Below are 26,514 nucleotides of genomic sequence, written 5' to 3'. Positions count from 1 at the left end.
ATACAAGGAACATACAGGGTGCCCAGAGGAGGAGTGTCTAAATTAAAAATTTTGGAATTGATAGAGGAATGAAACAAACGGCATGCTTATTGTGAAAATTGTAAATTAAACTACAGTCCTATGACACCTGTATTCATTTTAAGAACTCTTTATAGTGGGCAGTGCCATCTGTAAGCAACTTAGGTAAATAAATTACACAAATTTTGTACAAAACTTTTAATCGTTAACGTAATCAAACGTCATCCAAAAGGGAAAATTTAACCATCTTTGATCCGTTTTGACAGATGATGCTATGCAGACTATGGGGAATTTTCGGGATTTCTTTAATGAGCATATTTCGAAGAATTATTATCCATCAGCTTTAGAAAACAAATTTTTAATTGGAGTCTTGAGTTTTAATGGCTCCTGGGGAAAGAACGATTTCTTTATATTAAAATTAGTAAGAAAATCTATAAATTAATTTTTATCTATGAATCAACATATAAAGAATTGTATGAGACATTCTATATATATATATATATATATATATATTGTTGTGGTGAAAGTAGATAATAAATAAAATCAGTTTTTTGCAAGTTTGCAAGGCATATCTATATAATAATTATTTTTCACAGTACATTAATGAGAAATTTTGAAAAATGTTTGGTATATTTTCTTCTGTTTAACTGCTTTTATTGACATAAAAATGAAAGATTCTAAAACTTCGAAATTAAATTGAAATTATGCAATTTTCTTCTTAAGGAACTTTCTAACGAAATCGATTCTTGAGCTTACTTGGCAATAGGATCAATATGTTTGGGCCAATCTATTTTCCCAGCCAATATCTTCTCATAAATTGCAAATGGATTGGTATCGAAAAATGGAGGGAACCTGAAATTAAAATGAGAAGCAGTTAATTTAAACAATTATCATTCATTAGAAATGGTAATTAGCGTGAATCTTTATTATTACCCGGAGAGCATTTCGTAAATAAGAATACCCAGAGCCCACCAATCCACTGCTTTGTTATGCCCTTTGCTCTGAATAATTTCTGGAGCCAAGTACTCAGGAGTGCCGCACAGGGTCCACGTCCTGAAAAAGAAAAAAAAATTGAAGAACATGTGAAGTAGGCCCCCAATAATTCGAATCCCAATAGTCCTTATCTGGACTATTGGGATTGGACAATTCGCCTTATCTGGACTTATATCAGTAAAGTGTAGAAATAAATTATTCTACAGATTATTGAGCTAATGTGAAGCTTAACTAGGGTTATGCGTTAAAGTGCCATAAAATCATTTCATTTCTCGAATTACCAATGGAATCTGCAAACTACCTACATAATCAGACATAACGTAAAAGTCAAAAGAGAGTGGAAACTCACTTTATTTTCACTTTAACGTATTGTCAGATTAAACACCTGGAGGCTGCTAGTTACTCGTTAAAGTGAAAATAAAATTTCAGCTGAAATGACAGCGACGTTTTTGTGCTCTTAAATTTTCATAATGTTATACCTACTTCGCTATATTTCGCTACCTACTTCGCTATATATTTTTTTTTTGCAACTACTAGGCTTGGGTTCCCATAGCAGGCTTGTTAAATGGCAAGTAGCATAAGTAACAACAACAGGGAGTCTAGTGAATGGCGTGTATCTGTTGTGAAAGCTGTAAAACCTTTTGACAGAAATTTTGGTATTCAGATACAAAAGTTGCTAACACATAGAAAGGTATGCTGCACACAATTCTCTAATACAATACAAATGCAGTAAAACTGTAATATTTCATCACCAAAAATAAACTTTGTTTATGTATATGGCTTAAACCTCCTAATCCTATACGACCAACTCATTTCACGTTTTAAGCTAGAACTGATCACTCAGATCATAGATGGTTTGCAGCACCATCTTTCGGCAATCTTCGTGACTTAATTTCACAATTTCTCCATAAAAGTTTTAAAGCTTTCACAATAAACATACATTTCACCACCCTTTGTTTCTGAGAATTTTAGTTTTGAAAACGGTCAGTCATTCACTGAACAACGTGGATAGTTATGAGATTAATTCAACGATTATGTTATTAATCTATATGCTATTATTTTATAAATTTAATATTCATATGTTTATTCACATGAGCATAATTTAACAATTTTGCTAATATGAATAAATATAAGAAAGCAGAATGCAAAAACAATTTTTTAGCTCTTTTATATGCTATTATTTCATTATTTGTACCATGCAAATGACTTTTAGTGCAAATATTGAAAACTTTTTGTATTATATTTCAATTTTATAACTGTCGTTGAGCAGCCAACCTAATTTTGAGTTTACGACTGCCAATGATTAATTCAGTATCCTTGTAATTTTTAGCATAATCCAAGTAAAAAGTGAACTCTTGGATCAAGTATTGGGTGAAATTTGCCTTCACGGAGGACTTTTTGTTGGAACTAACTCTCCATTGATCTACATAGAGAGAAAAACCAAGAAAACCTCCCACGGTTAGCCTGACGGGAAGGAGATTTTGACCCATGATCCGTCTACCACGGAGGATATACTATGTCAGCTCGGTGCGATGCGGGTGCAGAATTTCTGTCGACCAGTTATTATTGAGATTCGAACTCGGGTCACCTCTTTGGGAGGTGAGGGCTATAGCCCTTGAACCACCACAGCTTGACTGCAGTTATTAGACAATATCAAAAATATCGTTAAGACATTTTGAACAGATTGGCAAAACGGTTCTTCTCCATTTCGCCGGTGCAGGTGATAAAGTCAATGCAGGTGATATACCATTGCAAAGTCACCAAGCACAAGTAAATTTAACTGTTCTTTTATAAAATTGTCTTCTTTATTTCAGGTGACAACGATTTAAAAAAAAATAGCTCAATTTACTTGTGCTTACGAAAGGGTAACATTCACCGGCAGTACCGGCAAAACATTCATTCATTTTACGTTATTAAACACGTTTGATACTCGAAAAAAAAACTTTCAAAATCACTACTCAACTAAATTTTATTGTCATTCTGAGAAAGGCTTACTTATCGGTGAGCCGCTTGGCAAACCCGAAATCCGTTATTTTTAAATGTCCGTCACGATCCAGGAGTAAGTTTTCAGGTTTGAGATCCCTGTATGCGATGCAGAGCTTGTGCAGATAGTCTAGAGCGAGAACTATTTCTGCTGCGTAGAACATTGAGGTTGTGCAAGAGAAACGACCAGCATTTCTCAGGTAAGTGAAAAGTTCACCACCGCAAGCGTATTCGAACAGCATGTAGAGGCACGTTTCATCATGGTGCGTCCATAAACTGAAAAAAAAAAAGAACAGAAAATTATCACATAATTTACCCAAATGGGGCAGATAGTTGTTTAGATAGAAATGCTTAAGTATTCTGTGCTACGTAACTTGTACTTGTCACTTTATATCTAAAACAATTCCTGTCTAACTCTCCTAAAACCTGTCTGCTTCATTTTCTTTTATACTAAATAATACTTTCTGTTCTACTAACTAAATATTTTCTGCCTAACTTTTGCTCCACTTTCTTTTATATCTTAAACACTCTCTGTTCCACTCATCTCATTTATATCTAAATACTCTCTATCAAAACTCTCTTAAATCACACTCTGCATGGTTTTCTTTTATATCTAACATACTCCCTGTTCCACTCGTCTTTATACCGTAATAATTTCTGCTTAATTCTCTTATAACACTTAGCCTAACTCTCCTAAAACAAAGTCTACTAAAACAATGGTTGCTCCACTTTCTTTTATATCTAAAACATTCTCTGTTCCACACATCTTTATTCTTAATACTCTCTCTGTCTTGCTCTCCTAAAACACAATCTGCTCCACTTTCTTTTATATCTGAAACGCTTTCTGTTCTACTAAACTTTATCTCTAAATACTATTTCGTTATTTTTCCTAAAATTTAATCATTTCTCTGTTCCACTCAGTCTTAAACCAAAATATTTTCTATTCCTATATACTTTATATCTGAAACAGTATCTGCGTCACTTTCTCTTTATATTCATACGTTTGCTTTACTCATTATTCTATCTAAAACACTCCCTGTTCTATTCTTCTGATACATTTTTGATGAATAATTGATTGATAAAATTGATGAAAAGATATATAAAAATACACAATGACTTACAGTTCTATGATAAACGGATGCTGTACTTGGACTAGAAGGGATTTTTCATTTTTGACGTGTTCTGACTGCTTTAATTGGATGACATCAGCTATTTCTAATATCTTCATGGCAAAATATTTATTGTTCTTTTTACGTCGACACAAGACGACTCGTCCAAACGATCCCGTGCCTGAGAATAAAAAGTGATTTCATAAACAATATGTTTCTTTTCTATTTTAAGTCAAAAAAATTCACAGTTAATTATATATATATATATATATATATATATATATATATATATATATATATATATATATATATATATATATATATATATATATATATATATACATATATATATATATATATATATATATATATATATATATATATATATATATATATATATATATATATATATATATATATATATATATATATATCTATATATCTATATATATAAAAATCTCTTGTCACAGTTTTAGTGGTTAAACTCCTCCTAAACGGCTCGACCGATTTTGATGAAATTTTGTATGTATATTCAGTAGATCTGAGAATAGGTTTATAACTAATTTTTTTTCATTTTTTGGACCGATTTAACCTATGTTTAAAATATATCTTTATTTAATCATATTCCAATCCAAACTAGACATAGAAACATGATAAATCAAAAAAAATATTCACGCACGTTGCAACAAGTCTTAATAAACTCTAATACTTATGCTCGCCCTTGAAAGAAGAACATCAAATATATCTGCAAATATGTGAAAAAAGGCAGTGATATGGCAGTATTTCAAGTTGAAAATACCAATGTGACTGCTCTTCCAGTGAAAAACAATGATGAAATAACGCTGTACCAAATTGGCCGGTGCATCAGCTCCAATGAAGCTTTTTGACGTATCTTTGGTGTCCCAATTCATGAACGGGATCCAACCGTTTTTCATTTAGCCGTCCATCTTGAAAACAGTCAGAGCGTATATTTAACGAACAAGACAGCGATTGACCGAGCTATAAATCCACCAAAAACTACTCACCGAATTTTTTGAATTGTGTAATCATGCGGATGTTTTTAGTGCCTTTGCATGGACATTACTCTACTCAAAAGTACCACTATTTCACATGGGCTCAAAGGACACCCTGCAAGCAAGGCACACCGGTTGATGCATGTCCCGGTTTATTCAAATCAAACGCCTTGGGGAGAGTATTTACAGTCAACCCAAGGCAGTCAAGGCAGATTGAGTGCTTTTATTTTCGACTGTTGTTGGTTAATGTCATCGGCTAATTGTCATTTTAAGATATACGTAAAGTCGATGGACATTAGCATCCATCATATAAAGATGCATGCCTTGCACTCGGTTCAACATCGCACACGTTGCGACGATCTCACGATAGCATTCAGAGATGCTATGTACAATGAAGCACTGATTGCTATTGAGGATCTTTGCATTATTATTGCCAACTTGCCACTCAATCATTTCGGTATGCCTTCGCCAAATCGAAGTGCATCTGATTTATTAAACACTGACATGAATCGTGAACTTCAATACAATACGATAGAAATGGCAGCGATTGTTACTCGCAATGTTCCACTAATGAATGAGGAACAAAGGAAAATTTATGACCGCATTATGCTCGCAGTTTCGGCAGGACAAGGTGGATTTTTTTTGGATGCACCAGGTGGAACTGGCAAAACATTTATTATTTTGCTAATTCTCGCTGAAATGCGACCAAATAATGGTATCGCGTTGGCCATTTCATCATATGGCATTGCGGCAATTTTATGGGATGTAGGTAGAACAGTTCATTCAGTATTTAAGCTGCCATTAATATTCAAAACATTCCAGATGAAGAGTGCAACATAAAAAAGCAATCGTCTATGGCCACATTGTTGAAACACTGTAAAGTTATCATCTGGGATCTATCACTATGGCACACAAACATTCGCTTGAGTCGTTGAACAGGACATTGAAAGATATAAAAAACAATGACAAATTATTTGGCGTCACTCTGTTACTCCTTTCAGGTGATTTCAGACAAACACTTCCCGTCATTCCGCGTTCAACGTACGCTGATGAGATCAATGCTTGCTTGAAATCATCTCCACTGTGGCGTAATGTTGAAAAAGTTCAACTAAAAGTTAATATTCGCGTCCAAATGCTTCAAAATCTATCTGCTCAAACATTCTCGAAACAATTGTTAGATTTCGGTGGTGGAAAAGTTACTAAGTATGAGACTGGATGCATAAAATTGCCAGACGATTTCTGCACAATCATTGATTCACAAGATGCTCTCATTAACCTAATATTTCTCGATGTACACACACAATACATTCATCACGAGTGGCTGGCAGAAAGGGCGATTTTAGCAGCAAAAGATGTGGACATCAACGAAATGAATCTGAAGATACAACAGTTATTGCCAGGTAACTTGGTGACATATAAATCCGTTGATGCAGTTTACGATCCCATTGAAGCTGCAAATTTTCCAACAGTTTTAAACTAATTGGATTTACCAGGCACACCACCGCATAATTTAGTACTCAAAGTTGCATCTCCGGTCATTTTGATTCGTAATTTTAGCCGACCACGGCTGTGCAACGCTTTCGAAGTTATTATTTTAAATGGCAAATTCCGGGGTGAAAGTATATTACTTCCACGAATCCCTATTATACCCACAGATGTGCCAATTCAATTTAAACGCATTCAGTTCCCCGTTAGATTGGCATTTGCAATGATTATTAATGAATCTCAAGGCCAAACAATGTCTGTTTGTGGCTTAGATTTGAGCACACCATGTTTTTCAAACGGACGTACGTGGCATGCTCTCGAGTGGGCAAACCATCCAGTTTATTTGTGTTAGCTAAAGATGAAATGACAAAAAATATTGTACACTCCATTGCACTAAGAGATTAATATTGTTGACTAATATTTTCAGAATTCGTTGTACATATAATTTATAAAAAAAAGTTACACTAAATTAAAAAAATATATATATTTTGGTGTGTTGTCATTTTCACATCCCGTCATCGTTCACAGCGCTCCATGCCTCTTTCACTCATATACCACATACGCACACACATACAGTAAATGAGATATATTTTCATACTCTAGAAATAATTCATATGGCAAAACAACGTTTGCTGGGTCAGCTAGTATATATATATATATATATATATATATATATATATATATATATATATATATATATATAGTAAACGAATTAAGTTTTGTCTTCGGCAGACGATTCTTCCATTATTCGTCCGAAATGAATATTCTGCGTTCAGCAGTATAGGCTAAATATCAAATGCTGCATCTCTAATTTATAAGCAGCAATTGCTGTTTATTTTTGAAAATTTAATTTCTTTATTATAATTTTACAGTGCCAAGCATAATCTTGTATCTATTTACAATTTAAAAAGTCCTTGAAAAAGTTTTTTGCAATAACCGGACCCTATTTGCACAAATTCATAAAAGCGGACCCTGGTTGAAAGAATGTGAGTAATTTTTTCACAATTTCACGAAAAACGGACCTTTCACAAAATGTCTGGACAGACCCCTGATATATATATATATATATATATATATATATATATATATATATATATATATATATATATATATATATATATATATATATATATATATTTCTCTCTCTATTTGTATATATGGAGAGAAAAATGCGAAATATTACGAGGACCGGAAAGAAATGTCGTTTCGGCGCATTAAATATTCGTTAGTGTTAAAAACCAATTCAGTTTCTTTCAATCCGGCATTGAAAGGTTGTTGCTAACGAGGGTGAATACATGATTGATTAAAAATAAAAATTTTGATGACAAATATCAAATGCACCAGAACGACATTACTTTTTGATATTCTATCATTCTAGAACAGTGTCTGTAAAGTATGAGTTAAAATTCAAGTAAGAAAGATAAAACACTTTTTGGATTGATGAGTGTATGAAAAAATATAAGCTTCCACGGGCTTATATTTTAACGGCGTTTTTCTAAATTATCCTCTTTAGTACGCTAAGACGCGATTTCTTCTTTAATATTTAACCGATTAATAAGAAACTTGGATATATGTTACCTCTAGAGCTTTTAATAAGCACACTATTTAAATAATCTATAAGTTATCTGATTTACTCCGTTAAATTATAGATCATGTGTCTTTTCGAATTTTACCTAGATAATGTGCATATTAAAGGCTTCGATTTCCGTAAAGTTCAAAAGTTTGTTCCTATCATTCTATCAAACGATTTGTTGATTGTTTTGACTTGATTCCTTAGTTATCCAACACTACACAAATTTTCATAATTGAAATAACTTTTTGAACTGTTTGATTTCTGGTATAACATTTTTTAAGTGATTGATTCTATCAACTAAAGTGCAGATTGTTTGGATGAAGTATCCTGATTTTTTAGATAGCGAAGGAACAAATGAATAACGTTATATCCAGTTAACTTATTTTCACTTTTACAAGTGCTTGGTAGGTAGTGAACAGATTATCTAGGTAGTTTGCTGATTACTTAGGTAATTTGAGGATTGAAACAATGGTTGGCACTTTGACGGTTTCGCCTAATTAATCTACGCACAGATAATCTGCAAAAAACTGATTTCTATACTTAAAAGGTAATTTATATATGTTACCGCGAATGACCAAAATCAAAAGAATGTCGACTTTCACCGGTGAATGTCAACAATCACATAGTCACTTTGGTGAATGTTCCAAATATTTGCTATATCCGATTTTATATTAATCTATTCATTGATGTTATTATATTTATTCGATATTTTAAAAACTGCTGAAGATAGATTAGGAGAAACATCAGTGTTCGGAGTACCGGTTAAATGCATACTGGGCAGTGGCACTTGACCTTAAAAAAACATTGATGTAGGGCATACCGAGCAAATGCATACCAGACAGTGACACTGAACCTTAAAAAAACATCAGTGTTGGGTATACCGGGCAAGTGTAAACAACGTATGTGTACGTATTCTCTCTCTATGTGTATGTACTCTAAATGTATTCTCTGAAACAAATGTGTAGTAAAGTCAACAACAACCAATTTCGGTCATTCACAGTAACATATGTATTACTAATATAACTTTAGCTGAAAGTAGGAATAAGATTTTTTTATTGCATTTATAAGTTTCACAATAAATTTTTTTCATCAGAAAAAGCTGTAAAAACTTGATTTTACACTTAATCAACTAAGAATAAAGGTGACAAGAAAATACGGAATCTACTTTCGTTAAACAAAGGTTGCTAAAAATATAGTCAAATATGTTAAGTTATATGACAAAAGTTTTTATTTTTTGTTGATAAAATGCCTTTATAAGTTTACAAAAGTTTTATTATTACATATCTCGCGCCAATGAAGAAAGAGTTGCTGAATTATTGGAGTTTCTACTTATTTTCTTTGTGGAACAGATGTTTGGAGAATTAATCCCTGATGTTTCCTGTTAAAATTGTTACTTAAAATGATGAATTTCATTTTAAAACCAGTATTGAACACATTCTTGAGTGTATGACTATCAATGTTCAATTTCGCAACATTGTAATTTTGAACGTAACTCAGAAGACAAGGAAAATCCTAGATCAAACATTGGGACAAACTAGCTTTCACGGAGGACTTTTTTGAGGGAACTGACCTGCATTTGCGTTAGATGGAGAGGAAAACAATGAAAACCTCCCACGGTTCATCCGATAGCCGATTCTGACCCATCAATGATCCGTTTACCACTGAGGATATTTTACGTCGGTAATGTAGTCGGTACGAGCACAATGCGATTTAACCAGCCGTTGCTAGGATTCGAACCTGAGTCATCTTATTTAAAAGTGAGGGCTCATTCTGAGCCACTACGGCTCTAAAGTGACTGTAAGTCGGGATACAACAGTTATTTTAATTCAGTACGCCATATAGAGGAAAAGAGATACTTTTTTTCAATGGAGTGCAAAGTTAACTATGACAATAACATAGAGAATAATCAAAACATTTTTCCACAAAAACTCACTTATCTAGAGATAATTTTTACAACAAGTAATCTTTTTAATATAATTTATTATTTTCTATATTTATTTTAATAATAACGAAAAATTTTGTATGATCAAAAGCAAAAACCTTTATATCATTTTGTAGTACGTAATTTTAAATGACAAAATCCGAAATTTGATCAGAATTAGTCAAATAGTTTCCGATTAATTGAAATATCAATTCTGTTCAAACTTTGAAGTTTAAGTTTAAAATCTCACACACACACACACACACACACACACACACACACACACACACACACACACACACACACACACACACACACACACACACACACACACACACACACACACACACACACACACACACACACACACACACACACACACACACACACACACACACACACACACACACACACACACACACACACACACACACACACACACACACACACACACACACACACACACACACACACACACACACACACACACACACACACACACACACACACACACACACACACACACACACACACACACACACACACACACACACACACACACACACACACACACACACACACACACACACACACACACACACACACACACACACACACACACACACACACACACACACACACACACACACACACACACACACACACACACACACACACACACACACACACACACACACACACACACACACACACACACACACACACACACACACACACACACACACACACACACACACACACACACACACACACACACACACACACACACACACACACACACACACACACACACACACACACACACACACACACACACACACACACACACACACACACACACACACACACACACACACACACACACACACACACACACACACACACACACACACACACACACACACACACACACACACACACACACACACACACACACACACACACACACACACACACACACACACACACACACACACACACACACACACACACACACACACACACACACACACACACACACACACACACACACACACACACACACACACACACACACACACACACACACACACACACACACACACACACACACACACACACACACACACACACACACACACACACACACACACACACACACACACACACACACACACACACACACACACACACACACACACACACACACACACACACACACACACACACACACACACACACACACACACACACACACACACACACACACACACACACACACACACACACACACACACACACACACACACACACACACACACACACACACACACACACACACACACACACACACACACACACACACACACACACACACACACACACACACACACACACACACACACACACACACACACACACACACACACACACACACACACACACACACACACACACACACACACACACACACACACACACACACACACACACACACACACACACACACACACACACACACACACACACACACACACACACACACACACACACACACACACACACACACACACACACACACACACACACACACACACACACACACACACACACACACACACACACACACACACACACACACACATATTCTCCAATCCACCAAATAGTAACTCAAAATATTCTCTGCACTTATCAATCATATTTAAAGGGCTAAGTCCTTGAACCATTAAGATTGCTTAATAGAGAGCAAAAATTCTATCAATACTCAAGATCTTGAGGCTTACTAGTTATTATTTTAGCAAATCATAAACAAAGCAGTGTGAAATATGTATTGGTGAAACTTCGATAATTCATTGATATCATAAAGGTGTAAAACTGCAAAAGAAATTATGAAAATTCTTTAGTTGTGCTAGTCACCCAGCTTGATTTTTACAATTATTTTTTTAATTTAAAAAGAACGTTACAGTTTTGCTAAGAGAACAAAAAAACTAAATATTTTGGTGTATAATTTGATATTTTAATGTATGATGCAAAATATTTAATTTTACCTTTAAATCTATATTTCCATTTAAAAACTAAGTTAGTAAACTGTCAAGGTTGCAAAAAAACTAAATAATTTAAGTTAATATGCAATATATTTGATTTGATTTTTAATACTATTTTGTAATTTAGAAACAAAAATTGTTCTTTTTTTTAAAAAAATAGATATTTTGATGCATAATACAATATATTTAATTTAAATTTTTTAAAATTATTTTTGAATTAAAAGTTATACTATTGCTGAGAGAAAAAAAAACTGCATATTTTAACGTTTAATGTTATATATTTTACTTTATTTTTATAATTACTTTTGTTGTACTATTGTACTATTACTGATAAAACAGAAAAACTAGATATTTTGATGCCTAATGCAACATATTTTCTTAAAACAAAGCGAGAGATAAAAGGACGCATCCTAAATTTGAAAGAAAGCTATTGAGAATTTTTTTTTGAAGAAAAGAAGTGTGACAATTAAACGAAGAACAAATTCGGAAATCTTTAAACTATTTTAAGATCCACAAATCGTTAAATTTATTACTATAGAAAGGTTTAAATGGGCAGGACACCTAATAAAATTGGATGACGGTCGAGCCATTAAGATTTTCTTGACCAAACGCTCTGGTACCCTAAAAAGAGGAAGACTAAAAAGACTGTCTGGAAAAAGACCGTTAAACTGACAGAATAACAATGAGGAAGGCTTTAGACAAGAACAGGGTTGCATGGAATGCAATTCTGAGGAAGAAATAGAAAGAAAAAAAATGCAGGTAATAAAGAAAATATACATTAGTTGCACCAAGGAAAATAATTGCATTATTTTTAGAAGAAAAGTCTCTTGACTAACGTTTTTTTCATTCTGTCTTCGAATTAGAGTTGGGCAAAACGAATCATCAGAATGATTCGAATCAGATTTGATTCGAATCACTGTCTGATTAGAATCTTTTACTGATTCGAATCAGTTGCTGATTTGAATCACTTACTGATTAGAATCACTCACTGATTTGAATCAGTTGAAAGGTGGCGATTCGAATCACACACTTGTGCGATTCGAATCACCGAGTCAATTCAATTCAGCGATTCGAATCAGCATCATCCAACTCTACCTCGAATTCAATTTCTGATTAAGAAGGGGGACATTATTGCATTACTGATCGACCGTAACTTACATCTTTTTGTTAAACACTAGATGCCAAAAATATCCAAACATGGAATACAGCTTGGTTCTAAAAGGTCTTCACGAAAATTCAATAAACGATATAAGAATTTATTTTACGAGCACATTAAGATAACGGGATGCAGAGGAGATAAATACTCAGTTGAAATCGTTTTCTTTTCGAACAAAATGCTTTGTTTAAAAATAGAACGAAAAATAAATGGCATTATTAAAGCAGCAAGACAAACCTCTTCAAATCTGTAATAATGATCGTTTTCTTAGAATACTGGAAAAGCATGATGAGTAGGATGGGGAGGAAAATTGGGAGATTTGGAAAAGTGCCGCGTGTGATTGTCTTAAAACGGGTGGTTGTGACGGTGCTCCCTCCCTCCCCCTCCCTTCTTTGTTTTCTTTGTAGCTCTGGCATCCCTTCAAGATGTTCCGGCTTTCTTTGATACCCAAAATAAAAAGAAAATAGAACGGGGGGAAAAAAAGGCAGCGGAAACGTTCTTTATTTTCACTTTTCTGTGTCTTACCTCCCCTCTCAAGTTTACTTAGTATTTATAGATGGTACAACCATATTTCTTTTCCGTTGAGTAGTTATGTCTTTTGCTGTCTTGATTGCCCACTTAAAAGATTCGTCCAGTGTTTTGACTTGGAACTAAAATCAGATGAAAATAAAACTTTGTCTTTCAGCTCTTAACATTACTCATATTCAATTCTAAAATCAACAAATAAAAGAGGGGCGAAAATGCTTTACTGTACTTTTATAGGCGAAAAAAAGCATTTTTTTCCTCACGCGTTTATGTCTAAAATACCCTAAAAACCAAGGGAAGAAAATAGGTGGAATAAAATAGTGCTAGTCAGATGATAATTTTTTTTTAAAAATTAATTTTGAAGTTGTAATAAAAGCTATTGATAAAATTAAATTGTAAAATTGCTTAATTTTAATCTTGTATATTTTCGTGATTTTTTGTATACTCAATTAAAAAGTGTTTTTATTCTTTTCAAGTTGGTAAAAAGGCCTCACATCCTGTGCTACATTTCTTGCTGCTACTGGCATATTTGACACGATTTTTTTTGTAAACATGTCGTTAAAAAAAGAATGGCATTAGTATTTTATAATATTTTTTTTACTTATTAAGAATAAGGTTGATGTTCAAAGTTAAATGGGAGAAATCTCATTCCAAAATTATTTTAATTAAAATTATTTTGGTTCTTAAAAGTGTTTCAGTGGAACCCTAGGGATCCGCAGCAGAGTCACAGGAATCCTCACTCTGCTCTAAGGCCCAAAATTTATTTCATATTTCGGACATTTGTATGAAATTATTCATACAAAATGCCAACAAAAAAAAATAAATAGAAAAATTCTAAAAAATATTTTTTAAGACAATATATTGAATTAATTATGAAAAGAATATGAAAAAGGGAAAGATTATTGCATTTCATGAATGATTAAAAGAAGGATATTAAGGAATGATTAGTAAATGCCAAAAATTCCATCAGTATTTTCATATCCACTTTCAACTTTTGCAACAGTTCTTCTTTAAAAATTATAATTCAGTTTATCTTATTCGTTTTAAGCTTGTGCATAATGCTATGGTAAAAACTCTAAATATGGTAAATCCTAAATTTTACCAGCAAAACCTAGTTTTATCAAAGAGTCTTGCAACAATTTTTCATTAACTATAAAAACTTTTGTACTCCAAATTTATAATGTTATAAATAAGACTGGGAAATAATATTTCTTTTCTGTTGCGTAAGATTTGTAAGGTATCTTGGGTATCTCACGTCGCTGATTTCAAATCTGGAATCAGTTTCTCTCATCAAGCTTCAATTGTTTTTAAAGGGAAATTTTTTAAACAACTTTAGAACTCTAAAATAACTATAAACACTTTCGTAAGAAAAAATATTAACATAATGTAGTAATCTGTAAATTTAAAATACAAAAACAGTTAATTATCATTATGTGCAGATCTTGAAAGTTGAAAGTTTCAAACTCCTTTGATTAAATTTTTAAAATTAATATTTTAAAATTAATATTTTAAAATTTTACCATTAGAGACTTAAATACTCTATTACATTAAGTAACCTTGAAACTAATTTTTCCGCACAATGGAGAACCTGCCTTTTTAATGAGAAGTTTTGCAAAAATATTTATTTTTAGCAGTGTTGTAAGCGGCAAATTTTCAATGGGGAAATTGTTAAAAATTTTCATTTAACAGTTTTTAATTCTTATAAAATTATAATTTTTTTATCTATTTCGGTGCAAACGACATAAAATTAAAAGCCTAAAAATTAAACTATAATCACTACAAATCTTAGGTTTAAATTAATCGAAATATTAGTAAATCATATAAGTAGTTAATTTACTTAAACCTTCCGATTTTTTACCCAAAACTATTTTATCATAGCAAAGCTCTTAATTAGTTTTTACAGTGATAAAAAGGTGGAGCCTAATTGCTGTAGGGGCCTTGTATTTCTGTCTCAAGCCTTGGGCTTGCCTCGTTTTGGAATTTTATGCATTGTTTACCAAAACAACTACAAGAGTACATCCACCCATATATTCAAAGAGAATTTGTCAGTGACTTGATCTAATTATCGTCGCACACAAACACCATTTATAATATTTCTTTATTATACGTTTTGACGGCTTAAACATGGACGATAACATTATTTACAAAGCTATCCACTGCAAAATGAAATTATTCGTCACGTTATAAATAATTTATCAAAACGATTTCTCTCCAGGACAAGTGAAGTGAAGTGAAGAATGTCATTAAGACAAAAAAGAATAACTTATTTAATATATTCCGCGTATTTTCTAATTCCAGCATAGAAATATCTCTTATCCCGAGGTTATTAGCTTCTGCCTGGGATTCATTACCCACCTCTACTCCCCTTCCTCTTTCCTCGCTACTAAGAAGCAAGTGTCAAAATTTTATTTCTTGTCGGACGACAAATATTTGAGACTTTTAATTGTCGCTTGCGGAAATGAATTACTTCGGAAAAAGTCGGCAGCGCTAAATTACGTGGAAGAGTGAAAAGTAATTAGTTATTTGGAATTCTAATAAGAATATTTTCTCGCGTATCACCTAATTAATCCATAATAAAAAATTATTTTTTCTTTCACTAGAAGATAATAAAGATATCTAGCGATTTGCATTTTCCCTATAGACACAAAGTAGTTAGGTATCCTATTTTATATGCATTATTTTTTTATAAATTGACGAACTAAATAGAAATAAACTAACTGAATAGAGCTAACGTTTAGCTGAAATATAGCTTGCTTTAATCTAAAAATTCGCAGCTTTTTCTGACCGTTAGTCATATATGAAGGGTTCCAGAACATAATTGATTTAAATATTTTTTTTTTATTATTTAAAAAATAAGAGTACGAATTTTCTTTCAATGATAAAAAAAAAAGGAAGAAAAAAATGTTTTTATTAGATTGAACCTCAAGTAATGCTAATTGCTGATCTGCATTTCAATTTTTTAAAACATTTTTGCAACTTTAAAAAAGAATATATTTCAAAAAATATAAAAGATTAGTGCGTGAAGTTTAGGACATATATATATATATGTATTTATATATATTAGAAATGAGAGCTTAATTTGTCCTCAGAATATTGAAAAATATATTTCGGGTTTCGATACATAGTATTCAGAAACCTAATAAAAATAAAAAGAATTTAATTTTTAGAATTCATTTTTTTTAATTTGTTTGAAAGCTAATAATAAATAATACTGAGGAAAAATCAAAGTATGGATATTATTACTCAAAGTAAATTTTATTAGTTGATTTAAAAGCTCGAAATTTGCATTACATCTAAAATTGGTAAAATTAATTTTTTATATTAATAATTTAAATTTTTAAAATTTTTTTTGTGTACAATTAAATGGTACATTAGCACGCACTGAAACGCGTAGTAGCAAGTTCTAATGCCGAAGAAAATCTGCCAGCACCCATGTGCTGTTATTTTGCAATTTTTGCTTATTTCTTATTCTACTTATCTATCTTGAATTTATGAGTCGTTTTTTTCAATGAGCACGTAAGCCCATCTATACATGTAAATAATTGGATAAATCAAACAGCGCAAAAAAATTTCAAAATAATACGAGCATTTACTTTACTAACTAAAATTTTTTTTTATGTTACCGAAAAAGTTTAGAAATAAAGTTTTAGATTATCTAACTAATATGTAGATTAACTAGGATAGTCTGTTAAAGTGTCAAGAATGCTGTTTCGTTTCCCAAATTATCTACGCAATCTGAAAATTACTAGAAAATCTAACTTTACCTACTAGGTACTTGTTGAAGTGAAAATAAGATCTTTTCCACAAGAACGAATGTTTCTGTACGCTTAAATTAATTTTATTTACTTATTTTTCGTTATATATAAAATCAAGTTGCTAAGATCAAACAATCAACACATTAGTTGATAGAGTCAATCTTCAAACACCTTAAAAAATGCAAAGAGTAAAACGGCTTAAAATATTATTGCACTAAAGAAAATTAACGCATTCATTTTTTAATATCTAAAGTAGTGGTCGGAAGTAGGGCATTACAAGTAGAGAAATTACTATAGTCGTTACTTTTTTTCGTAATTTGTAATGTGCTACTTTTTTTTATTTTTAAAGTAGCGTAGTGAAATGTGCAGTGCAATAAAATAGCAGCTTGTGGCGATTCCTGGCAACTACTCTTAACGTTAGTTTAGTAAAGAAACAAGGCTCTAACCCAGGGATGGACGAGCTTTTTTGGTCGAGGGCAAAAAATTGAGAGAAAAAAGTTTGGTAGGCCGAGTAAAAACTTCTAAAATAAAAAAAAAAGAGAAAAACGATATACAAGCTTTAATTTAAATATTTAATGAGATGAATGAAATTGCGATTTCATTTTCAAAAGTTCCTTATATTGAGGTTCGAAGTGAGATGTGCTTATTTTAAGGAACGAGGCGAAATGCTTGTGTGTTAGCCTACTTCTGAAATGATTTTTTCTAAGGTTCATAGTTGAAAACACTTACTCACATATGCAGATGAAGCAAACATAGCACTGATTTTCTGTCATGAGATATTAAAGTTTGGAAACTGGCTTTTGGTAATGATTTGCAAAACTCAAACTTTGGCATATTTAGAAACAACTGCTTCAGGTGATTGGTAGATTTCAACTCAATTAATTCAAGCTGCAAATCTGACACCAATTGAAGCAGTCTATTTCCATCAATTTATGTTTGGTAAAACAAAAATAGCTTTAAAGAAAGTAGGCAAGAAAATGGATGTATAATGTATATTGTTTATATTCGCCACGGATCGGAAAGTTAAAATTCTATCCGCGGGCCGGATAAAACCTTCCGCAGGGCCACAGTTGGTCCGCGTTCCGTAGTTTGCCCATCCCTGCTCTAACCCAACTCATTTTTCGAATTTGAAGGGTAAAAATCTTCACGGCTCCGTCTATCAATGCAATTAAAATTATCCTGTGGCTGCTGCAGAGCGTTAGCAGGAATTACGTATTTCAGAATCACGTATAACTAATATTTAAACTAACCATTACTAGTAATAGGTAATTTATCACTTTAATGGTCACATTTTCACATGCGAATGTACACTCGAGGAAAAATGGATGTTATTTCAAAGGAAGGAAACATATTTTCGATGTACTTCATTTCATAGAGGAAATAAAAGAGCATTAAACAATTAAATAATTTCAAGTTTTTGATAATCTCGTTTACCTGAAATAAAATATTCGCTGTCGAGAAAGGCATAAAAAGTTGAAAATTAAATGAATGAGTTCGAAAGAAAATGTTTTGGAATAACAAACTGGCTCATGAAAACATAAATAAATATTTCTTAATCATTCCCTTACATTTGATGAAAGTTTGTCTCTTTAAAGTAGCGAAATAGTTATTACATTACCAAAGTAGTTTGTAGTCACTACATTAAAAAAAGTAGTTGTGGTTAACTAAATTCGTAACAAGTAGTTGAAGCGAACTACCAAAATAATGTAGTTTTTTCGAGTACTGATCTGAATAATCAAGTCAAAACAATCAAATAATTAACAAATTAGTTGATAGAATGAGAACTTTAACGATACGGAAATTTTCATTGATTTCGCACTTCAACGCATGTCATTAGTTAGTCTGTAGGTAGATCAGTCATGTGCATATTAATAGCCTTTAAGCTTTCGAGGCAACAATTACATAAAATTGTTGTTACCATTGGAAATCTTGAAGATATCTCTGCAATATCATCAGAAGCTAGTTATGTTTTCTAAAAGTAGAAAAAATGCCACATAAATACTATTTACTCAGCCTTACTGAAAAATTCCAACCACTTCTCTGGAGTATTCTACCGTTTTATCTATCCCAATTCTGTACTTTTCCATTGGGAAATAAAAATTGCAAATTTCAAGAGAATAATAATTATAATGCATAAAATATGCACGAGTCACGCTATTTTTCCCTTAAGGGCACCAGGAACATCTCGACAACAAAAATGAAGGAAATTTTCCCTTATGTTCAAAGGCTTATAAAATTTTAACAAACAAATTTAGCTTTCTAATATTTTGTGTGCTTAATTATTGTTTAAATACCAATACAAAAACATAATAACCAATATAAAACTATGTATATATTTTTTGTAATTCACATAATTTCAATGTAAAAAAAAAATCTTATGAATGGATCTCACGGAGGTACACTTTGCGAAAAATTGAGTGAAGATATTACACTAAATTAACATTTATTTGGAATATTATAAGAACAAAGGAATGCACTGAAATATAAAACAAAAAAAAAGTTTATGGAACTCAAGCATCGTTTGGGACTTATTTGTTTGCAAACAACATATTCTGTTGCATACAAGACGAAAACAACATAATTTTCCCGGGAAAATAAAAACCATGTCCGTATAAATTTGTTCCAGGAACGCCTTTATTCCCAGAGAAGTCTTTTTTCACTCGAAAAAGAACACGTGGAATAAAAAATGACTTCATTAGCGGAAACATCGTTCTGAATCATACTGAAGAAAGAAGTTAAAATAACAAGAAATAAGTATTTTGCTAGAAAACGTTTTCTAGAACTGTTTTTTTCCATGAAAATGGTTGAATATGCAGACGATACAAAAAGGAAGGGTTATTTTTATATTTCCTCAGACAAAACAGATTAGTAAAAAAATACAATTCAACTATATATAGCAAAACGATTTTTTCAATAATATAACATATTTTGAAAGAAGTAGTTCATGTTTTTCTAATAATGAAAGAGAAAGTATAAAAAAAAGTCAAAGCGTTAAATTTCACCTTCAAATTTTTAAACTATTGCTGTAAAATTTCATATACTTATAAGAAAATAATATAGATAGGATTATACCTCGCAATATTACTACATTCTTATAACTAGCTTTTGTGTTTATCAAAGTGAAATATTGCAAATGAAATTTCGACATTTTTTCCAACTAGCTACAGCGCTTAAATCTCTACCTAAAAACCGTGATTTTAAAAAAATTTTCGTGACATTTTAGGTGGAGCTATGGACAAGATGACGTATAAGTTTTAATCGATTTTGATCGCCACCATTAAAATTTTTTAACACTTTATTATTAATGGGAATTTATTCATGAATTGAAATTTTATTATTTTTTTGACCAGTTAGAATGCTTAAATTTTACCCAGAACTCTGTGTAGGATAACATAACAAGTTTGAATCGTTTCTTAACCGCTAAACCAGCAAAATTCATATCGCTATTTTATCACCAAATAGAATTTATCCTTAATCATAATTTTAACTATTTCTGACTAGCAAGAGGGCTCAAATTTCAACTAACTGGTATTAACATCATGCATTAGGACTTAATGGGTCTAACATCATGCAACTGGTATTAGCATCATGTATAGAATACATGATGCTAATACCAGTTACAACTTTTACATTGTGCATACATAATATTTATCTTCATTTTATTACCATCAATCGAAATTACGATCATTTTCTACATAAACAAACCCAAAATTAAAAAAGGAAAATAATAAAGAAAATTTAAAAAAAATTTGAAAGCTGCTTTTTTCAAGTACACTATAATGGGGGTAAAAACATATTTTCTTAAAATCAAAATCAAAACAATAAACGTCTGTACAGTTTTTGTCAGCATTTTCATCATAACCTTTAAAACCTTCAAATATTCAACCACATTTTTCTAGAATGTGCGCTTAACGTTTTTTGTTTTAGATTGACAAGAAAACAATCTGATTGAACTTTTAAGTTAAGTTGAGAAATATAGTTATCAAAAAAAAAAAAAACATTTAAAAGTGAGAATGTAAATGAATTTTTTAATTATTTATTAACTGAGGGACTAAGGTACATTTTTATGTCTGCTTTCGTAACTTAAAATATTGTCTGTAGTAATTAATTGCTATAATGTAGATCCGGCTTTCGATTCATTAAGATTAAATACTAATACGTGAAAATCAAAACATTAGAACAAAAGTTTTCCAGGGTGTTCACTTTTCGTTTCCTAACTGTACAGTGAAGTAATGTAACATTTTCTTAACTTCATTTAAATGAATACGTTTTGAGAAAGGAAGAAACATTTTGACCTCGAGTAGAAAAAAAATCGAACTCGTATATCAACAATAATAGTGCATTGTTTTGATGCTGGCTGCGATCCAAAAATGGAAAGATGAGTATTTTTTTTTTCAGAATATATTTCTCCGATTGTGTCTCAAAGGGATTGGAGGTCAATATACTTCCATTTCTGTAAAAGATGAATAAAAGAGAATTCTATTTTAAAGTAAAGTTAGCAAACGATTCTATACAAACCTTCACTTATCAAAAGTTGAAATTCTCTTATCGATTGTAATGAGTTCCAAACGTTGTCTTTTGTTGTTTGAGAGATAAATCGTTTGCACATTTCTTTTCTTTTTAAGTTCCTTCTTAAAATAGTTCAGAAGATCAAAAATAAATATAAAGAATATATAAAAAATTCTACTCAGTTTCTAACATCTATACATAGTAAACGGACTTTGGCACGAATAATATATTTTTTATTTCAGAATGAAAAAGACGATTGTCAAAATATTCATTTAAACTATTTAGCTGCGACTCGTGAGGACTGATAAAAGGAATTTTTTTTTTGCTTCATTTTGTTTATTTTTTAAGCAAATTTATTCAAATGTATATAATATAAATGTAAGATATATATTTTAAACTAAGTAAATTAAAAATTATTATTATAATTATTTCGAATTAAAAAAAAACAAACAAAAAAGAACAAACTGGTATTATTCCAATATGTGATCTACCTGTGTAGTTACTTTATGGGTTGATAGGTGGAGCTATTATTGTTTAGTGTACCGGGCAGTGGCACGCTAAAGAAAACATCAGTGTAGAGTACACCGAGCAAATGTATACCGGATAGAAGAACTTAATATTGTAAAATTATCAGCGTAGGGTTTACCGGGTGATGACACTAAAAGAGAAACTATAATAAATAAATAAATAACTCAAGTATTAATAAATTAAATGTCTATTATACAAGTAGATCACACATTGGGGTTTTGCCAAAATGTTTATGGATTGAATTTGTATGGAATTATAACTAAGAAAATTGTAAATAGATATTAGTTGGAAAATCTGCAAAACACAGAAATTTTCTAACTAAAAAGTTAATTACTTTTTACTAATAATTAAAAAAAATGAGCCGAATTTTTTAAATTTTTTAAAAATAATTTTGACCAAGGCTGTGGAGTTAAAGCACTCAAATATCGTCTAAAGCCAACAAAATCGAATAATCAAAACTACACATAAAGGTGCATCAAAACTACACAAAGAAGATCAAAACTACACGAGAAATGTCTATAAACTTAAACCAGAACTACGCATAAAGGAACATCAATACACCAAGAAATAACGCCAAACCTCCTTAGCAAACACTGCTGGACTAAAGGTAACAGGTTCGAGTTTCCTCCTTTCAATATCAATCATAAACGCATTTCATGCATTGACCTAGATTTCTAGGAAACTTTCCAGATCATTAGAAAGAAAAAAGAAAATGTTAATGATCTTACTGCCACACCATGTCTTTCAAATATTTAAAAATCTCTTATTTTTTAACTATCTATACCGTCATTTTAATATTGCTTCTCTTTAACTGTATATGTATCTCACTAGTGTGGCGAAACCTTTGTCGAGCTACGTCATCTTTGCTTTGTTATCTCTGATATCTTGTTCGACTGATGAAAGTATACTTGTAGTGTATCTACCACTACAAAAATACAACTCCAATTCACTAGTATATAAGACATGCTAACATAATTCAATCTTTAGGTACCTTTTGATAGATGAAGGCTGGCAGTGTCTAATAGTCTTCCCCACATTGGTAACCTTTTGACGCGATGTGAACTTGCATAACTTGACAGAAACGCCCACTATGATTTGAACACGCCCACTCAATGTGAACAACATTGTTCACATTGAACAGTTGACTTTCTACTTGTGACTGCTACACTAGCCACCTCTTCGAGCTGTTGCTACTCAGTCTCTATCACACACAACGTTAGCCTGTATACACTTGGCTGCTAAAGGAAACACAGGAGCGACCACGATCGTGAACTTAACACAGCTCTCAATTCAGAACTCCAAGTCCGGTGATCTTAATGCAGCTCTCTCGACTTCTCACAAAACAACAATGAATCAATTAGTGGTATCCGTTAATCGAATTCTATCACAGATATAATTTTGGTGGGGGAGAACTGTAGTGCATCTATCACTACTAAAATACAATTCCAATTCACTAGTATATAAGACATGTTAACTCAATTCTATGTCGGGGTACCTTTTGTGATCGTAAAAGTTAAATAATTTGTGATAGTAAAAGTTGTTAGTCATTTTTATGTCAAAGAATAACTCCTGTTATTTTAATCAATCTATATTTATTTGGCCCATGTTCTCCAACTCAGTAAGAATTCACAAAATCAGTCTCGTTTATTTTGTATTTGTTAGCTCTCCAAATGATTCACCGTTTCATAATAAATTATTTTAAGACAGTAAGAAAACAACGAAGATATTTAGCTTAACCAAGATGATGAGTTTATTGTTTCTGTTAAGTTATAAGTAATTTGAGGCAGGGTCGTTAAAAAATCTTAAGCATTTTTATGTTTCCAGAAAAAATAGTTATTTTGAGAATGCCGTGAGGAATACCGACTTATTTTGAGATGTAGCAGATGTTTCATTTCGCGCTTTTAGCTCTCAACGAGGTCAAAACAAAACAACTTAATGAAATGATTGAATGGCTAAGTGTAAATAGTAGCGAGAAAATAGCAAAACGTTTCTAGATTTAGTATGTTTTTTTTTATTATTAAAAGTATGCCTTCCGTAGACAAACTTTGGAGAAATTAAATGCTTAGTCTATTCCGTTATCAAATCATATGATAAAATGATATACATTGCTGGAGAAAAATTGTAGATAATTTTTGTGGAATGTCTTTCTTTTTTGGAAATTGGAGACCTTTGACGTTGGGAATTCGCGATCATTTTAAAAATTTGCTGATAAGTTTTATTCTCGAATTTTTTCTTTACGCTTTATCCATACAATACTTAAGTCACTTTTTTTTAATAACACGTATATGAAAATAGAAGGTGAACTATACTAATAATAGTAAAAAAAATAGATAAGGTAAATTATGAAATTTCCAACGTATTAACTGTGGTGTAATACCTATCTAAATTTGGTGTTGAGGAACTCTAAAGCTCATGTATTATTTCATGTTAATACCGAAACGAGCTCTCATACTCACTTTGAGGATGTATGACCCAAGTAGCACAGGGAGGGATATTATAACAGCTTTAGTCTACATCGACCAACATTGTCAATATTGGCGAAAATCGACATAGTGTGTACGATATTGTACGATTCCCGTCGATTTCACATTAAAAGTCTGTTTGTAAAACTTTTCATTTTTAACTTTATTGTGTTCTTAAATCAAAATTAATCTTTTAAAAGAGAAAAAATCACGTCAAATTGTTATAATTCCAAAAAATAAATTTGAAATATAAATTTAATAATATTTGTAAATGCTGAAAGATATCGATCGACGTTCCCCAACGTTTTTACAATATCGAACAATATTGTTTCGCGATATTGAATATACGTTATAAAAAGGGTCCATTTTTATATAGTATAATGTTTCGCTACGATATTGTACAATGTTCAAAGCTAAGTTTTTATGATATCGTTTTTGTGAATCGTGCTACTTGGGGAGAAGTCCAATAACTGGGAAATTTTGGATGTATCTGTTCCATTCCAGAATTATATTCCCCCCAATTTTTGCGTCAGACGATATATATATATATATATATATATATATATATATATATATATATATATATATATATATATATATATATATATATATATATATATATATATATATATATATATATATATATATATATATATATATATATATATATATATATATATATATATATATATATATATATATATATATATATATATATCGTCTTATATTACAATTCGAATCCAAAAAGGTGAAAGTTCTCATTCACATCTCATTTCGCTGAACATTGCCAAAATGAAACGGATTCAAACTGTTATAAAACGGTACATGTATTCTTAGTTGTATAATAAAGATGTTCTCATAAAAGGGTAAACAATGCACACAAAAAAAAATACAGACCATCCTGAATAACTTTTGATCTAATGGTCGATGAGGAGTGGATATTTATTCCGTTATCCGCAACTTAAGCCTTAAGAAAAAGAACGATGCTTTTAGAAAAAGCATTGTGGGTTGTCTTCAGATTCAAATATAAATATTTATCCAAAGAAAGTATATAGTATACTTTGGCAAGTAGAGCAAACCAAAAAAATAACCTGAATAAAACATAAATAAAGGTACAAGAAGGGACATATTATAGCTTTAGTTTTAAAACCAACAATCCTCCTCACTGTCTAAACACCAACTCAGTGTCTGAACAGTAACTCACTTTTCGATTGTATTTTACTGTTTAGACACTGGCGAATGTTTTTGTCGATAGAACTGCTGCTTTACTACATATATCTATTTCTGTACCTTTATTTGTGCTTTAGTTTTTCCTTTATGAATGTTATTGATATGATATGATAGAATGATAAACGAAACTATCTTGTTTCTGCGAAATGAACTGTAATAAACGAAATACTTCTTTCAACACTTTTTCTGTTATGAAAAAAAGAAATCGT

The 26,514-nt window shown here is 31.6% G+C and overlaps 1 protein-coding gene across 2 annotated transcripts in view; it reads right to left on the bottom strand.

Annotated features, from left to right (window-relative positions):
* The window catches only part of LOC107451496 (cAMP-dependent protein kinase catalytic subunit 3), a 73,060-nt gene that overhangs the window by 25,276 nt on the left and 21,270 nt on the right, over positions 1–26,514 (bottom strand). For both annotated transcript variants that reach the window (XM_043049042.3, XM_043049041.3), the window contains exons 2-5: positions 4,116–4,284; positions 3,007–3,270; positions 952–1,071; positions 775–870 (exon numbers count right to left, since the gene is read on the bottom strand). In XM_043049042.3, the coding sequence (XP_042904976.1) occupies positions 775–870; positions 952–1,071; positions 3,007–3,270; positions 4,116–4,284 (649 nt within the window). The remainder of the gene's footprint in view (positions 1–774; positions 871–951; positions 1,072–3,006; positions 3,271–4,115; positions 4,285–26,514) is intronic.

This window comes from Parasteatoda tepidariorum, chromosome 6 (genome assembly GCF_982258835.1).
Source record: "Parasteatoda tepidariorum strain Cologne lab strain chromosome 6, Ptep-v5.0, whole genome shotgun sequence".
NCBI lineage: Eukaryota > Metazoa > Arthropoda > Arachnida > Araneae > Theridiidae > Parasteatoda > Parasteatoda tepidariorum.
The sequence above is the reverse complement of the archived record's forward strand: the minus strand, read 5'-3'. Positions and strand labels throughout refer to the sequence as shown.